The sequence below is a fragment of the Dromaius novaehollandiae genome, chromosome 1, assembly GCF_036370855.1.
Source record: "Dromaius novaehollandiae isolate bDroNov1 chromosome 1, bDroNov1.hap1, whole genome shotgun sequence".
In the NCBI taxonomy this organism is placed as follows: domain Eukaryota; kingdom Metazoa; phylum Chordata; class Aves; order Casuariiformes; family Dromaiidae; genus Dromaius; species Dromaius novaehollandiae.
The window spans coordinates 4,151,827-4,175,087 of NC_088098.1; the positions used below are offsets into that span (position 1 = coordinate 4,151,827).

A 23,261-nucleotide genomic window follows, 5' to 3' on the forward strand; every position below is an offset into this window, starting at 1 on the left:
ACATAGCCTGTCTTTTTGATAACAAGTATTTTTCCTCATATATCAGATTTCAAACTAATACAATCCAGCTCTGAGTCTCTGACCTAATACCAAGTCTTCACATGTTTGGACCACAGGGTTTGATGGCAGACATGTTTCTCTGGAACCCTGAAAGACATGATCACTAATAAAAAATACCCAGATGGGATCCTCACACTGATTAAGAAATTCACTCCAACGAGAGAAGGGGAACCACAGTCCTTATGAACATCAAACTCATCTTTTGCCCCAGTATAATCTTCCTCCCTCTCACCCCAATCCAGCCACAAACTACTAAAGTATTTACAGAGCAGACAGTGTCACATGTAGAGCAAGCCTCAGAATTTTGTTTGAAGAGGACCCGGTTAGGCTGTGATTATGTTTACAAGATTTCTTTGCATCTCTGATATCTAAAAAATGTTATTTTAAATGAACATTGAGATTCTAACCTTAGACCCTGACTTCTGAAACTGAGATCACCAGCTTAAACTTAACATAAACTGTGTCTGTAGAAGCTATTTTAAAAAGTGAACGAAAAGGAACAAATATAAGACTGCATATTTTAATAGACCCAACACACATCAGAAATACTAATCCCCTTACACTCCCCAAGTTGAGAATGTGTTCTAATCAAACATACGAAAAAGCAAAAACATACCTTTTATTGCACCCACGATATTTTGGTCTAGTCCTTTTCGGTTGTCATTGAGCCCTCTTTTCCTTTTGCCATTGGGTAAAGAGTTAGCCAAAGTCTTGTCATCAAAAAATGCACAGACCAGCTTCCTAAACAGCAGACTTCCTGAGCGAGTATAGTTTGATAATATAGAGTCCAGTTGAGATTTTGGCATGAAGACATCGAAGCCTTCTGCAAGTTGCACTTCTGGCTACCAAAAGAGCACAAATGTTTTAATTAAAATATCATTCAAACATGTTATTTGATTTCAATCATGCATCTGGCAAGACTTTACAATCACTTAAATTATCAAATCACGAATCTTTTTGCAGATATTGAGTATCACAGCAGCCTACTTCATTGAAATCAAAACCCATCAGTGAATAAGCACCTTAAAAGGCAAATCAAATAATCATGCTCATGTCTACCCACTGTAATAGTTAACAATCACTGACATTATTTCTAGGCATACAGCTGACAAAAAGGAAAGAGAAGTACCACCTTTCAATATTGGATAATAATTACAGGGTAGAGGATCATCCCAGAGCAATATGCCTATACAATGCTTTTGGACATTTATCTAACCATTTTATGTACTTGCTTCACTGTCAAATGATGGAAGTGAGCATGCTTTGGAGCAGCCAGGCATTTCCAGGAAGGATAATGGCAGGGTTACCAGCACCTTCTGCTCAGTTTTCCAGGAGGGCTTCTAGTGCAACTGTGGTCCATACGAATAAAAGTAGATGATAAGTTAGAGATTGTCTCTATGGCCAGTGTTTGCAGCTCAGTCTTATCTCCTTCCTTCTCATATCCCCCAAAATGCATCCTGAAAACAGGATGATGTTACATAAACAGCTTATTTTAGCACAAAAACCCTCAGTGGTAAATCACTGAGATTTATGCTAATGCCTGAAAGCAAGATGGAAGGGGAGAAGGAGAAAATCATCCTGTATTTCACTAGACTCATCTCAAGTACATTGTGGGCCAAAGCAGCCTTCAAGTAAGTCCCCTTACTGAGATTTTTTTTGTTGCCCCTGTCTGTACATTTCAGAAACTACATAAACAATATTTACAGTAGTTTCTTGTACAATGACTGTGCCACATAATGCTTGCACAAGGTGTCTGTATGAAATAATTATATATTTAGAATGAAGATGCATCATGAAAAGACTATAATTTTTCAGGATATTATCTGGAAGTAGGCAACAAAAAAACCAAAAATCAGTGGTCATGATGTAAGAAGATAACATTACAGATGTGCTTTTAGTAAGTTTTCTTCCTTAAGTAAAAAAATATATCCACCAGTGAACAGCATAGGTGCATTTTCAAAGGTGTTTACAGAACAAGAGCAAATGCCACCTTGCATCAAATCACCTGCAAACTTCTTGAGTCTGAATAGAAGGAAGGGCTGCTAATCTCAGTAGGATTTGGCTGTGCAACTCTTTTACCATGAATTTTCTAATCAATATCAGGAGAGCTACAGCAAGCAGAGTATTTTCAAAGTATATCCTACCTTTGGGTATGCACACACATTGTGACATATTTCAGTAAAAAGCTGAAGATTACAGTGCTTTGAAAAGCCAGGATGAAGAATCTTGAAATACAGAGATACAAAAAAAAAAAAAAAAAAAAAAAAAGAAAGAAAGAAAGAAACCCCACACCTAAAAAGCACAGAAGATTTTTAGCTGGGTCTGGATGAAAAGTTGGTTTTTTTTTTTTTTAAAACACCTTGAGAACTTTCAAAATGCTGGATCCAGCAAGAGAGTCAGTTACCCTATTTGACAGTCTTCTGATGTAGGTGACTTTTTAATATGTTACTTCTAAACTTTCTGGTGATGGAAAAGATTTTCAAGTGTAAATAAACGTGGGCCAAGTTTACAAGCTGGGAAAAATCTTACTTTATGTTACTCAGAAAACCCAATGCAGCTGTCATGGTGATGAAGGTATCCTATGCTGTTTTGCTCCTTTGGTCTTGGGTCCTACCTTAACAGTCTAGTATGACCTCAGTGACACAAGCAGCACAGCACAGACAAGCCATCCTCACTTATATGGCTGTAAAATACATCTGAAACCTCGTCCGTGCATCAGCAGAGAGGAGTCAACCTTATTTTAGTTGTGACTTTTTTAACAAATGAAACACTTTGTATATCCGTGAAATAATTTGAAGGTAAAACGCTGATTTCTTCTTGTTTTCCTTTAGTAGCAAATCATTCTTCAATCAAAGACAATCAGTACCTAATTGAGCTTTATGATCACTTTGAATGTGATTTATCCAAAGGAAAAGCATTTGTTAGCAGATAACGATCATGGTATGAGGAACTGGTGGGTAAACTATTCGTGTACAATGATACAAGTAAGACCTGAATGCCAAAAGCTTTGCTGTGCAGGCAGCAAATTAGATTTAATCCCAGACATTTCCGGATGTCGTACTGATTAGAAATGCGAAAGCCTTTACCAGTTTACAAAAATTTTATGTTATTACAGTAAAACAAATTGAAGAAAGTTTATCTAAGAGTAAGAGATCATTACATTTAAAAAGCAGGTTATTTGATTCAGGGGCCAGATTAAGAATTGGTCCCACAGATCTGAATCAAGGCCTTTTTCATCTCCATAGATGGCATTTTTACATCTCAACAAATCCAAACTAATTCCACTAGTTCTAGTGGTGTGGCCCTGCTTTTATATAAATGAAACAGAGATCAACTTAAAGTGGAAGAAAAGTGAAGAAAGTAACAGTGGCAGCGGTAGTACTGGCATGGGTGCGACACGCAACACACTACAGATGACTCACACTTTTCTAAAAGATCATTCATTTATGGTGTTGTGTAAAATGTCCTTCAGTTTCTTTCTGCCCTCAGACACACTGGTCATGAGCAACCTAGAGATGCTTATGAATAAACAGAAAAACATAATACCACCATTCATTCTGAAAGAAATTAGTATATTTAGCCCACTCAAAATGTTTAAGGCCATATTTTATTTTCACTGTTAGATATATCTATTTTCAGAACTCAACTGTTTTATTCCTAAAGACAAAACAAAAATCAATTTGTTTATCTTTGGGTTTTGACTCTGTAAATATATTCAACCCACTACTGTGCCAAACAGGCTAAAGCACGGAAGGGCAGATAAGAATCTGATTTATGAGCCATGGGTTTTTTTTTTTGGGGGGGGGGGGGGGAATGCGGGAGGGGGAGGAGGTTGTTTTTATTTTAAGTGCCAACTGGCACATCCAAAGAATTATGTCCAGCAATGGAACACATTCACAAAACCAAATTAAACTCCACTGCAAGCACAAAACTGTGTTTCAAGCTGAAAATAACGCCACAAACAAAGAAAAATTATAAGCATAAATTACATTTGGGAGAAAAATTATGAACTCCTCCCCAAATCACTGCTGCAAACATTATTAACCATAATACTACAAGAGGAGAACCTCTGAAAAAGCATTAAACTAGTTACTTCGTATCACTGCACAGACACTATGGCATGACACTGCAATCTAATTAGTGGTGTGGCTTGCATCTATATAACTGAATTATCATGACTGCTCTTTTTTATTATTAGTTCCCACTTCCAGAAAGGTACAACATTATCTGCAGCATTGTTTTCATTTACACTCATTGATACAGAATTTAATTATGTTTTTCTACCTCGCAGTACTTAGGAAAGAAAACCCCTGCCTTCTGAAAATTAAAAATATTTTAGAGAAATTAATGATCAGTTTACTCATCAGTGAACTGTTCAGAAGACGCTATTTGGCCATTAAACAAAGCCAATCAGCCACCAGCTACCATGACATTTCTATCAGTGTATACATGTTCTGTGAATCAAGAAAATATGCTTACTGCAATTTTATATGCGGCAAGTACCCATTTTAAGGGCAGCAAATTTTGGCCCCTTTAGTCACACCGACATCATCGATAGCGTCAAGGCCCTTATCTGGGAACTGTGATGAACGTTGTATCATCCAATTCAGCAAAGACTTAGCTACAAAGTTTATGGAGGTGAGGAGTCCCACGAAGCCAGTGGGACCAGTCAGGCATAAAATGAAGCACATAAATGCATCTTGGCAGGATAAGGGCATATGTGCGGACTACACGCATTAATCAGCAAATGACAGGGCTGTGAATCGTTTATACCCGCAACACTTTCCACAGCTCCCAATCTCACGGTGGCTCTTGGCAACATGACAGATGCAGAGCAATAAGTTTCCACTGCAACAGGGAGCCTTGAATTCAAGAGAACTACGAGCTCATGAAAGTGGAAAACAACTTTGTAATCAGCTCTCCCCAGGTCTCTCTCTACTAGCTCCGTCCAAATCCACCCAAGTTTTGCTTGTTTATTTTAACAAGAAGAGGGAACACACTGCAGGCTGACACAAGTATTAGTTCTCCTAAATTAGTTAGTGCTTTAGAAACCTGTCATGCCATGTATCAAAATATTAACTTACATCTGACGAAGTTGATTCAAGGATAATTCCAAATCCTGAAACAGGGGTCTCTGGTTTTAGGGAGGGTTCAACTGCTTGAAGACTTGACCGTTCAGAGTTTGCCAAAAGCTTCTTTTCGTTCTCTGCAGTGTTGGGTTTCTTATTCACGGTAATCGGTTCAACGGTTTTGAGGGGCAGTTTTTTCTTTTTATTTCTCTTTCTTGATATTGTCGACTTTTGCGCACAAATCAGAGGTATAGGAGGCTGCTGTCTGTTTTGAGTCCCAACTGATTGAAAGAAAGTAATGAATTAAATTTACAGACAAAAAGACACATGTACCACCACACAGACACATCATTAAACTACCGACACGCTGAACTCATCTTCTGGATAAATGATACCGTTTTCAGTGCTGTTTGTGCATGTGAAACAGTTACATTTTATCACCTTTGCATAATTTTCCCATCTGTACAATGGGGATAATGACACCGAGCTCCACTAGGAGGTGTTTTAAGAGGTCTGATGAATAGTGTTTCAGGAAAATTAGGAGTACGTGGCTCTTTTGCCTAGTGACCACTGGATGGTTGGTGACATGAAGGACTTCAGCAATGATTAATTTGTATACCTTCTTGTATGACTGAGAATCTCATTGTCTTTCAGCATCTTTTACTGATAAAATAAGATAACACAAGTGCTAATCCAATTACAGTTATTTTCTGAATGTAGTCACCAAGTTAATTAGCTCAGCAAGAACATTTTAAGTACCATTATGTCAAGAATGAGCGAAAATACTTTTCAACAATTTAATGTCTATGAAAAAAAAGTAACCCAAACTTCTATCAGTTTTTGTTTGTATAGAGAAACTGAGAGTTCATGGGTTATATCTGAAACTTTAACAGACCTTATTTTATATCCATATTAATATTTTGCATTTTTCAGGATCCAGAAACATTTGTATAATTAAGGCACCAATCCTAAACCTGTATCAATGCAAGTGAGTCCTCAAGCAGAATCCTATGCAAATACAAGGATCTGTCTGTATGGATCGGTTGACAAGATCAAGGTCAAAAAGAAAAAAAAAAAGCCCAAAGTGCTATCTTTGCTTTGCCATGTGCAATTAAAAAGACATTCCAGCTAGGAATGAACTACGAATGGTACTCATCTATGAAACTCTGGAAAAAACAAACCCTATGATGCTGTTTATTAAATGATTTCTGGGGTATTTCATTTCTGGTGGGGATTTCAAATGTTGTAGTTTGTGATTCAGGCAGAAGGGTGTCTGAATATCAAAATAAGTTATTACGCTTTCACTTACATGTTTGTATTTTAGGTTCTTTTCTTTCATCAACAAAAATGCCAAACTTTTTTTTTTCTCTGCAACCTATTTTTCATGCATAGCAGAAAATATGAACTATTCCCAGGCCTATTTCATCAAGACAGTCATTAATTAACAAGGTATTTATATTGTAGATACATAATAAATAAGAAATGCTCCTGCTATTGAGGAGCCAGCTCCTCTGGCATAAACCCCAGTCCTGTATCTCTTATCCACAAGCCATTTTTAATCATGCACGTAATTTAAATGACATCGGTGCAATTGCATAACGAATTCCTTGTCCAGGCAAAGATTGTAAACTGGGCCTTCACGTACTACTTCGTAAACCAATGACTTTGAGAAAAGCATTTTTACTTGCATTATATTACAAAACCTGGGTGAGCTAAGGGAAAGATCAGACAAGCGCTATACACAGTTGATACAATGAGCTTAGTCACCCCTTCACTCCACCCATACTTCATGTAATTCTTCAACATTCCCTTTTCTTACAGAGGTCTTTTCCAGCGAGTCTAGGAGAAAAACCTCCATGGCTCCACCCCACCCCCCCACCCCCCGTCACGATAGACGGGGAACTCGGTCTACTGACAAAATCTACGTCTCCAATTCCCCATTCGTATTAACGCTAATTTTTACGAAGCACAGCGGCTGCAGCTTCATGGCAGCCTACAACGACCTACCTAACTGCCGGCTGCCATGGTCTCATCATCTTGCTGGCTCTAGCGCTCTTCTGGCTCTGCACTGTTCTGTTTCAGCTCCTAACCTAGCGGAAAACTATCCCCGTTAGTTCTCCCAAACAACGAACAGATATCTGCTAGTTCAGCCAGTAGAAACAGCTTAACAGAGGGACTGAGGAAGCAGCCCAAAGAAGGGTACAGGTCACCACATGCAGCACCTAGCTCGGTTTAGGCTACTGCGGAGCTGCAACCTGAAAGGTCTTTGAACGAAAAGTGGTGTATGACAATTGTAAGTGGGCCTCCAAATTAGTTTTTCCTTCTAAGATCAGTGAACTGGGTGGTAACAGGTAAGGTAGGATTTTGTGCATCTGAATGAATACACCACAAAAACAGAAACTAGAGATGGTTATGGCATATTAACCTACCCACACATCTCCCATTACTAGAGTACTTAACTACATTATAGCCTTTTATTTAATTTAGCCTTAAAAGACTCTTACAAGATAACATCCCATGTTGCAGGTGAGGATCTGAGGCCCAGAGGATTAAAAATTACATTTCCAAAAGAGCCCGTAAAAATTGGACTTTGAGTGACATGTCAAGAAAGCAGGCAACAAACGAGGTTCTCCTGAGTCTCCAGATATAGCTCATCTGACCATTCTTCCTAAAAACAGGATGCTAGTCATGGATATGCATGTGTGGGACTGATCGTTTTACCTGCTTGAATCTGCATCAATTTTCTCATGGTCTTGAGCTCTTGAAGAATAGCCTGTAGAGTCGACTGGCAATTACATGTACAGCAGTTTGGTCCAATTGATGAATTCACCATTGGAATTTCTCCTGAAAAAGAGAGGAATGAAATGGGGGACAAACGATGTAACCCACACAAAAACACAAGAAACAAACAAAAAGCGCCATCAGGAATCTACCCTAGCATCAATATACACAATTATGAAATTAGATCCAAAGAAAGAACGCAAATAATTGTCAACATCTTCACTTTTAAAAGGAAGAGGCCAGTAGGTTTTATCCAATTACCAGTATATGCAATTATATATAATAGGGGATGCAATGTTACATGGGCTGGAGAAGACTACACAAAGTGTGAATACAATGCACTCTTCGCAGCAGGGCTCGCTATTGTGAGGCTAGTTCATCTGGAATGACAATAGCACCAAACCTCATTATAAACATAGTCACTTTATCATGCACAAAAAAAGCCCATCTCCCAGAACAGCCTTACAAAGAATGAAGAGCAGTCTGCGTAATAAAGGTTTATACTGAACATTAAATAACGGTCTAAGAATTTTTGAACTGTTTGAATGCTACATGTGACTCTTTACCATGTGAAGAATTGAGAATGAAAATAAAATCCTCTATTCAGAGAAGGAGAAAAGACAGAATGGATAAGAACCACCAGAAGGAAAGCTCTCAAATCTTTTCTTCTGTTTGCTTGTATGGGATTGTTTCCTATGGCAAGCTTTCTAAAACTGTGACCTACTAGATGGGTTTTCCATAGCTTCTCTTTGAGGATTAACATAGTAGTTCAACGGATTCTCCTTTTCTAGTAATTCATTCCAGTATTTAACTGAACTTACATACCTTTATTTCTATCCCTTTGCAATGCTTTTACTTTGGCTTTGCTTTCCAGAAGTTTTACATTTACATCCTTGAATTAGGATAGGCTGTAACAGTTCAGAGATTTCATGGTTTGCCTCAGTAGCTGTATCCTGTGCTTTAATTTAAAATAACTGTATTCCTAGCTTTAGTACTACAAATACAAATTATGAAATACAACAAAACACCTAGTGGTATCTGCTCAAAGCTGAGGCCAGATGGGAAGCCCCCCCATTAATTTAAAAATGTGCTTAGAGTCATATAAACTGATTGCTTTCCTAGTTCTTCCAGTGTGCTTCTCCATCTTCAGAACTCCCTTCCCAAGTACTTGTTCTCCACCTCCTTCCATTCAGTCCTTTAGACCTTAGGCAACATATAACAGACTTAAAAAAAAAAAAATCGCCGGTCATTCTCCCAGGAGTGAGTTACTTGTGAAACTAAACTGATGTGTGACTTAAAGATTGCTTACATCTCCTGGGTATCAATCTCCTCCTTTTCTCAGATATTTAGACTGTCCCCACTACTGCAATTACAAATACTGGTATTTTAAAATAGCATCCATGACATAAGCTATTAATTAAGATAAAAGGAGTAGCTGAAGGACCATTGCATCAAAACCTCTGCGCATCTACCAAACTTGAATGTGACACATCCAGTGGTTTCTTCTCTTCAAGGTTTCAGATCTGACCTTTTTTTTTTTTTTTTTTTTTTTTTTTTTTTTAATAGTATAAAGCAATCTGGAAAAGAAGATGAGCGCTTCACATTAAAACAAAAACAGGTTATTGACTCAGTATGACTCTGCCTAGTTTGATCTCATCCTTCCTTTGTACGTTGTCTATTCAGACTGGATTTTATCTTTGCAATGGACCATAAAGTGGTTAGCCCTTTGTTAAAGGTATATAGGAAAAAAAATACTATCTTTAGCCTTGCAGCAGATTAGTCAGCGTCCCTAAACTTGGCTCCACCAATACTCTTTACCTATGCATTAAATGTAGACTTCTGAAACAGATGAGGTTCAAGGCTACTTTCAAATTCAATAGCACAGGCACAGGCCCTTGCCTTTTACCAAGGGGAACAGGTATCCCAGAAACAGAGTACCTGTTTCTCACAGACATGGAAGCCCAGAAAATGTAAAGAGTTTTAATAATAAAAGAAATACATAGCAAGAAAATCCTAAACATCCCTTCCTTTGGGTGTCTCCAGGGCTTTCTCTCTTCTCTCTGTTGTTTTCAACTAGTAAGCTCTGTAGGATGAGGCATGTCTTCTCTGTTGGTCAGAATCCAGCATTTTAGTGGGCTTCTGCAAATAATATCTAAAAGACTGCAGCAGGGCATAGGGCTGTTGACTTTTGTTTTCTTTTTAACAAAGACTCTACATTGGGATGAATTACATGTAAAAACTCCTATCAGTAAATACCTGTACATCTTTCCTGTTGCAATATAATGCACTCCTAATGAAACCATGCAGGCATTCAGGCTCCTGATGGAAAACCAAAGGGTCTATTTTCCCATTGAGGCATGGGGGATTTACATTATAATCCCCATTAGCACTGATAGAAATTACCCGTGTAAATCTACCATAGGTACTGGAAATGGGAAAAGAGACCACCAATATTTCAAATCAAAGCAGGGTTCTACTGACTTCATACATATTCATGAGGGTTTTTTATTTTACTTCTATCCTCCCTCTTCTGATCAGTTACTGTGATGTAAGAAGCATCTTGCAGAGTGTTTTCAGTCATTGTTCCAAGCACTATCTTTATCATTTTTAGAGGACAAAAACCAACCCTTTTCAACTTGTTATAAATCAATTTTTAATTTTAAAAAGAGAACAGACTTCTTATTTTTATGAAGGAGTCTTTAAAGAGCCATCTCCCTCCTTTTGGAAGCTAGCCAGCACGTGAATTTGATACTGGCTTGCACGACTGAGAGAAGACGACACAAATACATTAGTTGCTTTGCCTATGTGAGAGCACCAAGTAGCCCAGGACAGTGGCTCTTGCAGATGGATCTGCTAAGGGTAAATTCCACCTAGTGTAACATGGCTACAAGTTTGCATTTGAAAAGCATGCAAGTGCAGTCCGTGAGAACAGCCTTGGCACGACCAAAAAGCTGTTCGGCTGCTGCATCACTGCCACATTTTCTATGGAATACCAGCAATGAAAGAGAAGTATTTTAGATCCATGTACTACAAGTTTGTTGACTAACTAGCTAGTCCCAAACTCTAGGCAGGCTTGGTGCCCGCTGTAGCCCCCAAAGGCTTCCACTTAAATCAGTGGGTCACAGACATCTACCTAACATCCTGACTTGTAAAACTGCCATCTTCAGTTCAATTTGGAATAAATCACTGTGCTTTTCCAGTATGTTTCTACTTTTCCCCCTACCACTGCAATGCCTTACCTCCTCATTCCTCCTTTTCTTTCCTAGGTTATTCTTGCCAATACCTTTTTCTCCACTGCCTCCTATACCAGCATCTATTACACAGAAAACTGATCTTCCACTCATTCCAGCCTCTCCTTGATACACCTTTACCATGCAGGTAGGTAACTACACTAGGCAGATGCCTACCATACCATTCAAATTTGAGTAATTCAGATAGCCACCTACATAAGTCTGCCAGACCCTGGCTTCCTATACATGGTCTGTACAATGGACAGAAATAGCTTCAAGACACACACCATCTGCTATAGATGCTGGGACATCTCTCTAATGACGACTTGTGAAGTCTATTAGCTTGGGCTATCAGGCCTATCTAAACAGTTTTGTTCAAGTGAGTTTAAACACCGCGCTGTAGAGAGTACCAAGGAGTAGTATCTCTCTTGATGCACAGCTCAGCATTACCAGATTTTAAGGACTTTGTCCTCCAAATGGCACCTAAAATCCTGAGTTAGGTATTAAGGCTGCTAATATGAAGGATGGGAGTAATGAGGCACATCAGGCTATCCAAGAGCTATATGCTGGGCGAGAAGCGGCTTAGAGCTTGCTCGCAGCCCAGAGGTGCATCAGCAAGTCTCGTTCACCAGAGACCAGGCTTTGTAGCCAAAGCAGCAAGATTGTTCAGCAGGATCCAGAACATCCTGCTGAAGGCAGACACCTATAATCGTGCTCTCAAAGAGCTACGCAGCTTGCCTTTTCAACCATGGCCAGAGGAGAGGGCCCACACCCTCCTTTATGTAATAGCCTAAAGATTGCATTCCTTTCTGCAGCAGAGCAGCTGCAGAGGGAGGTGTGGAAGGTGCCTCCACCCAGGCTCACCCTGGTGCACTTCCCTGAGAGAGAGGAGGTTTGGGCACTAATTCTGTCGAGCTGTGGCCACTCAACCCAAGTCCTCGGCTTTCTCAGAGACTGTTCTAACCTGCAGAATACCTTACAAATCAGACAAACCCTTGCTCCTTGTATGAAAAATTAGAGAGATGACATTTCCTTGCACAGGGGGCCTGATTCTGTCAACACGTTTTGGCTCACATGCTGAATCAGGCCCCTAAGGCGATATAGGTGCTGCTCCACCTACTTTCTGGATCCAGGAATTAGACACCTAAGCTGTGCAGGCTTGGGCATTTCTGTGCATGCAGAGAACTGTCCCTGCAGGTGCCCAAGAACACTCAGGCCAAAGAGGGAGATGTGCAGTGAATTTCAGGTCCTTCCACATTTAGAAGGTTGCTAAGGTGGGATTTTGAGAGCGTAATTTTTTTCAACTTTGATGCTAAAACTTTAATAATGCTAAATCCACCCAAGTGTCTTCCTCTCTCCTCTAGATCTGCTTCTAAATTACTGCATATCTTTAAAAAGCTCAACTATTTTTGGTATTATAAAATGAATAAAACTAGCATAGCTATGAAATGAGTTACTGCAACATCTTTCTCTAGGTCACCCAGCACATCTGTGTGAATCATTGTCTATACAGGGAAACAGTCAATCCTGTGAAACCTATGACTGTAAGCTTTTTAGTGCAGGGATTGTACTTCTTCCTGTACAGTACAGAGAATAATAATAGTAACATTTTTGCATCAGTTAAAAGCAATGAGGGTATGTGTGTTTTTAGATAAAAACATAGAGCAGACATCCCTACACAGAAAGTATGAATACCTTTGTAGCCAACTGGAAATTGATAATGTTTTCAGATGTAATCTCACAACTTGTGATTTTCAAGATGTTAGAACAGAGGTACTCCTTTAACATAAAGGAAAAAAAACCCCAAACCCTCGAAGTTTAGAGGTGAATATCAGGGGGAAGCACTTTCTGAATTGAATTTAGAATGTCAAGGAAAAATTTCAGAAGACCAGCACTAAAACCTCCATTCTTTGGGACTTAAAATAACAGGGGGAAAAAAAAAACGTAAAGGGCATATTACCATCTACTTTAGAGTAGAATTCTCCACTAGAACAAGATGGACTGCGCTGTAGTACACATTATTCATAACTAGATTCTATCACATATTTTCTCCAATGGTCCCATCAGAACAAAAGCCTAGGGAACACCTCGATTTTGTAGTCAAAGTTAAGAAATCAGTTATAAGCCTGATGCTATCATCTCATGAAAGTCAGCAGAATCCTGCTCCGCAAGTGCTGTCACAACAGTACTATGTTACTCATTGCAAAGAAAAGTGGTAGAAGTTGACATTTAATTAGCTGTGAATATAATAACAATGGCAAAAGCTGTTTTAATAAGTCCTATATAGAAATTAGGTCTATATAACAGTATTGAGTAATTCTGTCCTCTCACCAGGAATCCATTGTAAAACCTAAGACAGATGGTAGCAGGATGCACTGTGCCCACTTTCGCACCTTTTCAAAGTGATAACTATGTGCTCATTTTGTAGACTCTGAACTATAACTGATTTCAGTGCAGTGGTACCATAAATCACTGGAACAAAGGCAGAAATTTAGTACAGTACAGGAAAAAGAAAGTACTATTCTCAGTATCTAATGCAGATCATACCATTGGATGCCACAGTTCGTGTCTGATTTTGGAACGTTTTAGACCGAGTTCCATACTGCCCTGAAAAATGGCTAGCCTGGGGTGGCAATTCATTCCATGCACCACTCTGTGAAGGATGAAGGCTTGTCTGGGACTCTGCAGAGGGATTCAGGCGCTGGGCCCAGGCTAAGTCTAAATCCTGGGGCTCCTCCTTCAGTTTCTCTCCTTCTTTGCCAACTCGCTGATAGATTCTTCCAGTGCTGTCATTCAGTAATCTTCTCATCCCTGTAATTTGTTTTTTAATTTCCCGGCTTTCATCTCCTAATGAAAACAGAGCCACAGTTATCACTGTAAATTAGCAAAAACGGTAATGGGTAGAGATTAGCAATTTTAGATGCCAACAGGAATTTCTAGCTGTTGGAATAGGAAATAAATAAATAAAGAAGAGAAAGAAAAGACATGGTTGAGTGGTAGTTAGTATGTACTAGGCTACGCTTTAACACAGCAATGGTTGAGATCTCTCATGGTTAGAAGACCTGCTGAACTTGGCCTTCTTAATGCTATTTCTAAAGCTTTGATGAGTAAGATTATTTTCCTCCAGAAGGAAACAATAATAGCTAGAGCAGTTTCAAATAAACTATCCTTTTAAAAGACTGATCCTATTCAGGCACTGACATCAGTGGATGTTTTCTAAGTAAAGCCTGAAGGATCAGACCCTTTATAGATCAGCTTGATATATGCTTAAGGATATATATTAAAAAAAAAAAATTTTCAAACCCCACAAAAAACACCACACCACACACACAGTAACATAGCATCTATTGATTCTAATGGAACAAGATCAGTTCCTTAGCCCGCAGAATTTAATAATACTGGATTATACGGAAATAAATTAAAAAGCAGCTAATACATGTATAACTGTATATAGCCTAACTGCTGGATGTCTTTAAAGCGTAGATTATGAAAGCAAAAAGAAAATATATACAAGAAAAATGCGACCATTTCAAATAAATTCAGCACATTTAAATAATAATGATTACATACTTTAATACTCTTGGCACCATTTAAGTATTAATTTTATGTATGAAACTGCTGATTGCACAATGAATATATATGTTTTGGGCAGATAGTAGCTATTTTGCTCGTTAAAGCATGCATTACATTTCACTAGTAATAAGGAAGTGTTCATAACCACTTCTGAAATAACAAGCTTCTATTTTTTTTACTGTTAATAGAAAAACAAAACATCCTCAGCAAATAGAATAATGAAGATCAAAAAACTGATGAATCAACCTCCTTTTATGATATACTTAATACAATAAGACTTGGTATCCTCTAATGAATTTACAGTCTCACTTCCCAAAATAAACCTACATTTTTGGAAAAACACGTGTGCAAAGGAAATTTCAGGGAAAAAAGCACCACAATACCTCGTTGAACCAGGGTGATCGCCTGTTGGCTTTTCAAAAGCGTGCGCAACACCAGGGTTTGCAAACAGTTTTATCAATTTTAGGCACGCGAATAGGACTGCTGACTTCAGTACACGCTTAGATAACTGGCTAAAACCACACGGTTAAAAAAAGCAGCATCCCCCCCAGCCGCTCAACACCCCAGGCGGGCCAAGCCTGGGACGCCCAGGGAGCCGCGGCACCGCGAGGATGCTTTGCTCCGGAAGGCGGACGGGTGGGAAGGGCGGCGAGCTGCGGGATGCGAGCAGGCCTGGGCTGAATCCGCGCGTCTCCCGCCCGACCCGGCGTGCCGGTGGCCTGGGCCAGCTCCGCTTCCCTTTGGGGGAGTGCCAGCTGGCTCCGGCCCACTCCAACCCAGCGCCGAGAGTGGGCGGCTTGCGAGAAGGCTTCCCGGCCAAACTTCGGAAATATTTGTCAACCCAGTACAACCGTGCTGTAACGCCATGTGCACTCCAGCTAAAGCAGCCAGAAAAGCCATTTGCGAGGAGGAGTTTTCTGCTGTATTTATTTTGCTGTTTTGTCTGAAGATTTGCAGGGGGATGTGTGCGTAGAGGGGCGTTAATCAGCAAACCACAGCCCCAATTCCTTTCACTTTAAAGTTACGCTTTTCAGACCGGGTCTGCTGAGCTGTTGAGTGTTTGCAATTCCCACCCTCGACGGGAATCTCGAGTCCTCAGAATACCACTGAACTGCGGTTATTGAGATATTCAGCGCTGTAAACTCTCTGGCACGAAGATTACCTTCCTGCTCTGCGTGGTAGTACCCGACAAGAAGGTTCTTGCCCCGTATCTGAGCTCCAAACACTCCCACGGTACAAAAAACATGATCATCATCATCGCATTTAGCAGGATGCTGGGCACTCACTGTTTTATGTCAATGATTCATATTTGTATGTAATAGCAGTATTATTATGAATATGAACAAAGCTTCCCATCCACCTCCTCCTATCAGGTTTAGTGGCCGCATGCTACATTGCTGGGCAGGTGACGCTTTGTTTCAAAGATTGAATTTCCCTTACCCAATTACATAAAATATTAAAGTTAGCTGAGTTCATTCAACCTTGATGCTGGTCCCTTGTCTCTCCATACAGACACCTTTCTGTATATTGGCACGAGGGCACCGTTCTCCAAATAGAAAGTACTACGTTATGCTACAGCAGACGCTGAGCCTGCAGCGAGTCTTCTACAAGCGCATCTTCATATCCAGGTAGCTCCCGACTTACAACGGGGAGATTCCCCCGGTGAACCTGCAAAATGTATCTTGTCTTGCAAGGAAGGTCTTCGAACACACAGGCTAGAGGCTTGAGCCAAACTTCAGTGCGAGTTTATCCCCCTCCCATAGGACCTTTTCATATTTTTCAGGCCTTTAATTCATAACAGCCCAGCTACGACGACGGCCTGCCCAACACGAGGGGACTGTGCAACTTGACGTTATGCCGTCTGCCTGAATCTGCAGGCAGTCCCAAACAGTAACAGGCCTCATTTTTTGCTCCCTACTTGCCTAATTTGGCTACAAGCTTTATAGCCCAATGACAGCATTTTGCTATCAGCTATTCTACTGTTGCTCATTTTCACAGATAATAAGCAGGTAATTTAAAAACTAAAAAGGAAGATGGAGCACAGAGAAAAAGCAAATGGCATAAGCTGCTATGTCGAAGGAGGAGCCAGCCTCCCTTTCCAAATGCTGAACAGGATAATAAAGCACTGAAAAGGAAGTTTATTACATAAAAATCTGCATTACATATCTCTGAAAAGTCTCCTGAGATAGCTGTTGCGGACCAAGAGGAGCAGTATTTGGAATATATATCCCAGATCATCTACCAGAATTCAACATACAACCTCCTCCTCTTTTCTGGACTTTCACAGCACTTCAGAGAACATGTTCCGGTCTTTGCCTGGAAGCGATTTCTGGTATAATCCCTTTGGTTTTATTTAAAAGCAAGAAACTTATTTGCAGAGTGCTACTCCAAAAAGATAAGCTTGCCAAACTGCAGCCCTATTTAGAAGCTTTTGTGTGAGATAATGATAAATAGTTAAAACAAAAAAAAAAAAAGCTTTTTTAAATTACTATTACAATTGTTTCTGTGATGGTCCCTCATATAGAATCTAATCTTTCCCAAGGCCTGACTGTAATCTTATACAACAACAAAAGGCAAAACAAAACCCCTTCATAAATACATCAAATGCTCAGAAAAAGTAAATACTTCAAAACAGATTTTAAACTCTTTCCTTACTGAAAGTATGTGCACAGTATTATAACTTACTGCTTTGAAAGTGATAAAAATGTTAACAACTAAAAATGCAAAAATTAAAACCAGAATTGCCCTAAAAAGGATTAGCATCCAGGTGCTAAGCATGCAACTGTATGAAGCAACAGAACTGCATTAGCAACTTTGGTTAATGAAATATCACTGATAACTCAGTAATTCAAGTCTTAGCTCCTAGATGCATCAACATCTTTTTACTATTATGCTTATTAAACTTAATGTAAATATGGCACACTGCCTACAAACTATGTACTTTTCCGAGTAATTTAATTGTCAAAATATTATCATAATGCTACAAAGAACTCTACAATTATATGCACCCACATCCGTGCATTAAAAAAAGTAACTACTGCAATACGAAATAAGTGACAGTCAGATATGTAATTAATGCATATATTGGGCAGTGTATATATGAGTGAACAGAGGTATGGTTGGCTAATGAGCCAACCATACTTGATATTTTCCTCCTTTGATTTGTGTAAACAAATAACATTAAGGTTATCTTGGCCCAGGATTTTCCAATTAATTTCCTCAATTTTAACATTTCTGAGGAACATTTTGGGGAACATCCATGAGTAGTTGACTTCTCTGGAGGTCTGATTTTCCATGAATTAGTGTCTCATTCTGTGTTCTGCTGTGCCTTGTTAGATGCAACTTCTAAGAAAACTCTTCCTTTCTTGGCTACACAAACAAGCCTCCCTCCTCTATCAAGCTGCCTCCTGAAGGAACTTTGTATCGCACAGATTTTCACCTTTGTGTCAAACCAGGCTGAAACTGGTGAGCAAGTTCAGGACTTATCAAGAGGGTGGGAACCACAGCAACAGACAGCTAGACAAACACACGTGACGTGACAACATCAGCCCGGTCTGTAAGGAAACAAGGCTTAAGAAGGGCGAAAAAGTAAATGCAGATGGTTTGAGTGTTTTGCTGGCTCAAGAGAAGTTGCGACAGAGAGTGCAGGTTATATCATCAAACATATTAAATGCCAGTCTATTAGACACCACTTGAATGCTGCCCTTCCTGGAACAGGGCCAGCAGAATTCAACCGCTGCGTTTGAAGAATTTGCAAGGGCTAATTCAGAGCACTTCAGGGAATCGGGGAGGCATGTGCATGCACGGGGCACTTCTTCAGCCCACAGCCTGGCCAAACACCTCTGCGACTGTCACACGCTATTCAGATACTTGCTTAAAGAACAGAGAGTTACCCAAGAAGAGCGTTAGGCCTCCCTTCTCAGCAAAAACTACGGCCACCTCAAACCAGAACTGTCCCGACTCAGCCATTTTTGCCTCCGTCTTCTGCTGTACAGTGGTTCTGAGACGGGGCGCTGTGGAGGTCAGCACGGCAAGCCATGCGCATGCTTCTCTATCAGAGCAGAGGTTTCCTAAATCAAACAGCAAGTTGGTGCGACTGCTCTGTAGCTAATTTGAATCGGCATCTGTGTAGCTAAATTGATACGATAAGCGCGCATTTCTCAAATAAGACATCCCCGGTCTTTGCTGGCACAGAAGAGCCTACACTGAACAAGTAACACAGGCAACACCACGCTTGGCAAATTAAACACTTAAAACCCAAGTCAACGGGGAGAGCGGTGATCACGGACAATGTCAGAGGGTCACACAAGCAACATGAGTTACGACCCGGGGAATTTCACTCCCCAAGCAGACATTTAGGGATATTTGAGCTGTCTTTCTTGAGGCATCTTACCAGTGCTCTAAAATGCCATTTAAAAGCACTTGCCTTTCTTCATGTCACTGCACAAAGCACTAGAGATCCTGCCTTGAGATATGCTGGACCACCCTCAGATTAGATCCCCTCACTCACTACCCCAAAATCAAAGCATGAAAGTACACGGATTGACTGATATCCATGCCTACTACAAGACCTGCAAAGTTAATAAATATCACAAACATTAATATAAGCAAAGCGATATGCAGAATCGAAACCAGGATCAGACCCTGTATGACTCAGAATTTGGGCTTCTATGTCAGTGGAAGCAAAATCAGACCACAGGTCAGTCCAACCACCGCAATAAAACAACTCTTCTGAAGGGCTTGGTGGAACAGGTTCAATACGATCAGATCTAGAAGCCTAAGTTACGCACTTCCAAGCCACACCGCAACAACTAAATCACTCAAGAAACTGCAGGTGAACAACTGTTCAATAAATACATATAGTAATGGCATCATATAATTAAAACAAAACAAACAAACAAACAAAAAAAGATGCAATAACTTCCCACACTTCTTTGACATATCCTAGGTCAAGATTAAGAGTCGCCCACTTCGGCCCCACAGGGAAACATTTTACAAAGTTGGATCATTTGGAAACACACATATATATACAAAAAAAAAAAAATGCTGTCTTAGTTATAGAATGATTGTTGCAATAATAGCTTCCTGGGATATAATTCTGTTAAAAGTAACAAGTAACTTCACAGACTTACGTTTAGTCAACTTTTTCTCTATGAATAAATTGCAAAGGATATTATGCCTGGGATAGAATAAATTCTTGGAATTACTGAGCAACTTATGCATCATTCCCCTGTTCCAAGAACACATTACTTATTTTATCATGACATAGTAAAGTTATTAATCTGCTGCCTTCCATTTCAACAATGTGAAATGCTGTAAAATGCGCAGACACCTGCATTACAGTACATTTCAGTTCCGCTTTATATCAGTCATAAACATCTCTGTTTTGGACATCTCTTCAAAACAAATGCTCCAAGCATACTGCGTGTAGCATTCGATTTTATGAAACTATAAAAGTTCTTCACTGTTAATTACACAGACAAATGTCTCATCACACATTTGGTTACCAGGATAATATAATTAGTTTTCTACATTAACCTTTCAAATATAGAGCCTGAATTTCAAGTTGAAAGCATTGTAAAAACACTCAGTCTGGAGGTATATTATATTTCCGCTTTTTTGTGATGATAATAAAATATTAAGACTGAGAAAAACAATGTGGTATATGCAAAAGACATTTTATATAGACAAGATAGCTTTAACCAGTGTTGTCCACAGGCCATGGTTGTGTAGTCCCCTCATGGGCTTGCATTCCTAAGTCTGGGCTAGTATCTGTGACAGAACATTTATGCTGACAAAGAGTAAAAGCTGAAGACAGTTCCATCTTAAATCTCGTTCATATTCAAGGTTTAAACATCTCCCTCCAGGCTGCCCTCTCCTTTTCAGGACGAGCACTCTCTCCTGATATTTGTAAGCTTATCAAGCTCCATTTAGAGAGTAGTTGGGCTTTATACCCTCACGACCAACAGAAGTCACTTCCAGTACCTCATTCCTCTAACTGTGATGAAGCTTCTTCTATCTTCCAGTCTGCATTTACACAAAACCATATTCTGCGCCTTCGTAATGGTGCCAAAAATTGCTCTCCAGGTTCAATAGGTCCTCTTTCCTGACATTTGACCCTTAATTTATTTGTACGTTAAACAAACTGGACTCTTCTAATTTACTCATTTATCCTAGAGTCTCCCCTCTTCTCAGTGCATTTCCTCCAGCCTGAGTTCATCATTCTTGACTGTGTAACTAAAACATAGGCACATTATATTCCAGATACAGCTTCACCTATTCTTTTGTATAATGCCATTAAACTATTTCCAGTAGAAAAGAGGAAATGTTAAATGATGTATCTTAACATCCATTTACACTATAAAGGCTGTATCACATGGAGGTTTCAACAGTTGCAATCAATTAAAATCTGTTTCAACAGTTGCATGACCAGTTAAAAAAAATATTAAACAGAGAACAAACTTTAATCTAAACCAACAGCTAGAGCACTTGGAGCGATTATCCTTCCCAGATGAATTTTGGCATAGAACAGTGACATTAAGTGAAGCAGGGATTAGAACCTGAGGATTCTGATTAGTGAACAGGACACCCAGCTGCGAAAAGTGTGATTCTCCCACTATCCTGCAGCACAATGAATAATTTATTCCATACAACATGAACATTTGTTAAAGAAAGCTGGAATGCCAAACGCCACCCATCCCAGATGTGGTACATCCTACTGGAAGGTGGGAGATGGGAGTCCAAGTACTCTCAGCTGAGGCCAGTTACTGCCACTGCCTTTCCTACATCTCAAATCAGTGCTTTCATCTCTAAGAAACCAGAGAAAACCAACCTACCAAGGACACAGCAGAGAAGGTTGTGTGTGCTTTGACTAACCTAACTGATCCAGCCCCCTAAGAGAAAAATGCATAGTCTGCAAGTCCTGCAGAGTCCTAGGTCATTCAGCTTTGTCAAAACCAACATGTTTTGAGGATATCTGAAAGTCAGAAACTCAGGACAGCTGCAGGAAATAGGCATCTTCGTCTTTTCATAGGAACTGAAGGTGGGTTCGCAGGACGGCAATTCTGGACTTCAGTATGGAATCACAGAATAGTTGGGGTTGGAAGGGACCTCTGGAGATCAGCTGGTCCAATGCCCCTGCTCAAGCAGGGTCGGAGAAGGTTGCCCAGGAACAGTCAGCTTTTGACTGTCTCCAAGGATGGAGACTCCACAACCTCTCTGAACACTGAACACTGGAACAGGTTGTCCAATTACCCTTACAGTGAAAAATTCTTTTCTTATGTTCAAAGAATCTCCTGTCAACTTGCATCCCTTGCTTCTTGTCCTGTCAGTGAGCACCACTGAGAAGCATCTGGCTCCATCTTCTTTACATCCTCCCATGAGGTATTTATAAACACTGATATGATCCCCCCTGGGCCTTCTCTTCTCCAGGCTGAACAGCCCCAGCTCTCATCCTGTCCTCACAAGAGATGTTCCAGTCCCTTAACCATCTTTGTGGCCTTTCACTGGACTCGCTCCACTAGCTCCATGTCTCTTTTGTACTAGGGAGCCCAGCATTGGACACAGCACTACCAATGTGGTCTCACCAGGGCTGAGTAGAGGGGAAGGATCACCTCCCTCGACCCGCTGACAACGCTTTGCCTAATGCAGCCCTGGATACCGTTGGCCTTCTTTGCTGCAAGGGTACAATGCTGTCCAGTGTTCAACTTCATGTCCACCAGGACTCCCTGTTCTTTCTTTGCAAAACTGCTCTCCAGCTGGCCAGCCCTTGGCACATACTGGTACATGAGGTTTTTCTTCCCCAGGTGCAGGACCTGGCATTCCCTTGGTTGAAATTCATGAGGTTCCTCTTGGCCCATTTCTCCAGCCTGTTGAGGAGCAGCAGTGCAACCATCTGTTGTATCAGCCACTCCTTCCAGTTTTGCATCATCTGCAAACTTGCTGAGGGTGCCACAAGGTCCCATCATTCATGTCATTAATGCAGAGGTTAAACAGTTATTGGCTCATTACTGACCTCTGGGATACACCACTAGTAACTGGCCTCCAGCTGCACTTCATGCAGCTGATCACAGCACTCTGAGCCTGGCAGTTCAGCCAGTTTTCAATCCATATCTCTGTTCACTTACCTAGCCTGTACTTCATCAGCTTGTCTACGATGATATTATGGGAGACAGAGTCAAATACATTACTAAAGTCAAGATAAACAACATCCACTGCTCTTCACTTTTCCACCAAGCCAGTCATCATAGAAGACTATCAGATTGGTTAAGCATGATTTCCCCTTCATGAATCTATGCTGGCTGCTCCCGATCACCTTATTGTCCTTCATGTGTCTGGAAATGTTTTCCAGGATTAGTTGCTCCATCACCTTCCCATGGATTGAGGTGAGGCTGACCAGCCTGTAGCTCCCCAGATCTTCCTTCTTGCCCTTCCCGAAGACAGGAGTGACATTTGCTTTCTTGATACCTGACAAGGAAATCCCTTGATGGGACTCAGATTATTAAGGATTAAATTCAGACCAACTTCTGATACAGCTGGACTTTAGGCA

At 40.3% G+C, this 23,261-nt stretch overlaps 1 protein-coding gene across 3 annotated transcripts in view; it reads right to left on the minus strand.

The window, feature by feature from the left end:
- BEND7 (BEN domain containing 7) overlaps positions 1-23,261 on the minus strand; it is a 48,016-nt gene that overhangs the window by 18,793 nt on the left and 5,962 nt on the right. For all 3 annotated transcript variants that reach the window (XM_026119362.2, XM_026119361.2, XM_026119360.2), the window contains exons 3-6: positions 13,688-13,987; positions 7,851-7,973; positions 5,145-5,410; positions 677-902 (exon numbers count right to left, since the gene is read on the minus strand). In XM_026119362.2, coding sequence (XP_025975147.1) covers positions 677-902; positions 5,145-5,410; positions 7,851-7,973; positions 13,688-13,987 — 915 coding nt within the window. The remainder of the gene's footprint in view (positions 1-676; positions 903-5,144; positions 5,411-7,850; positions 7,974-13,687; positions 13,988-23,261) is intronic.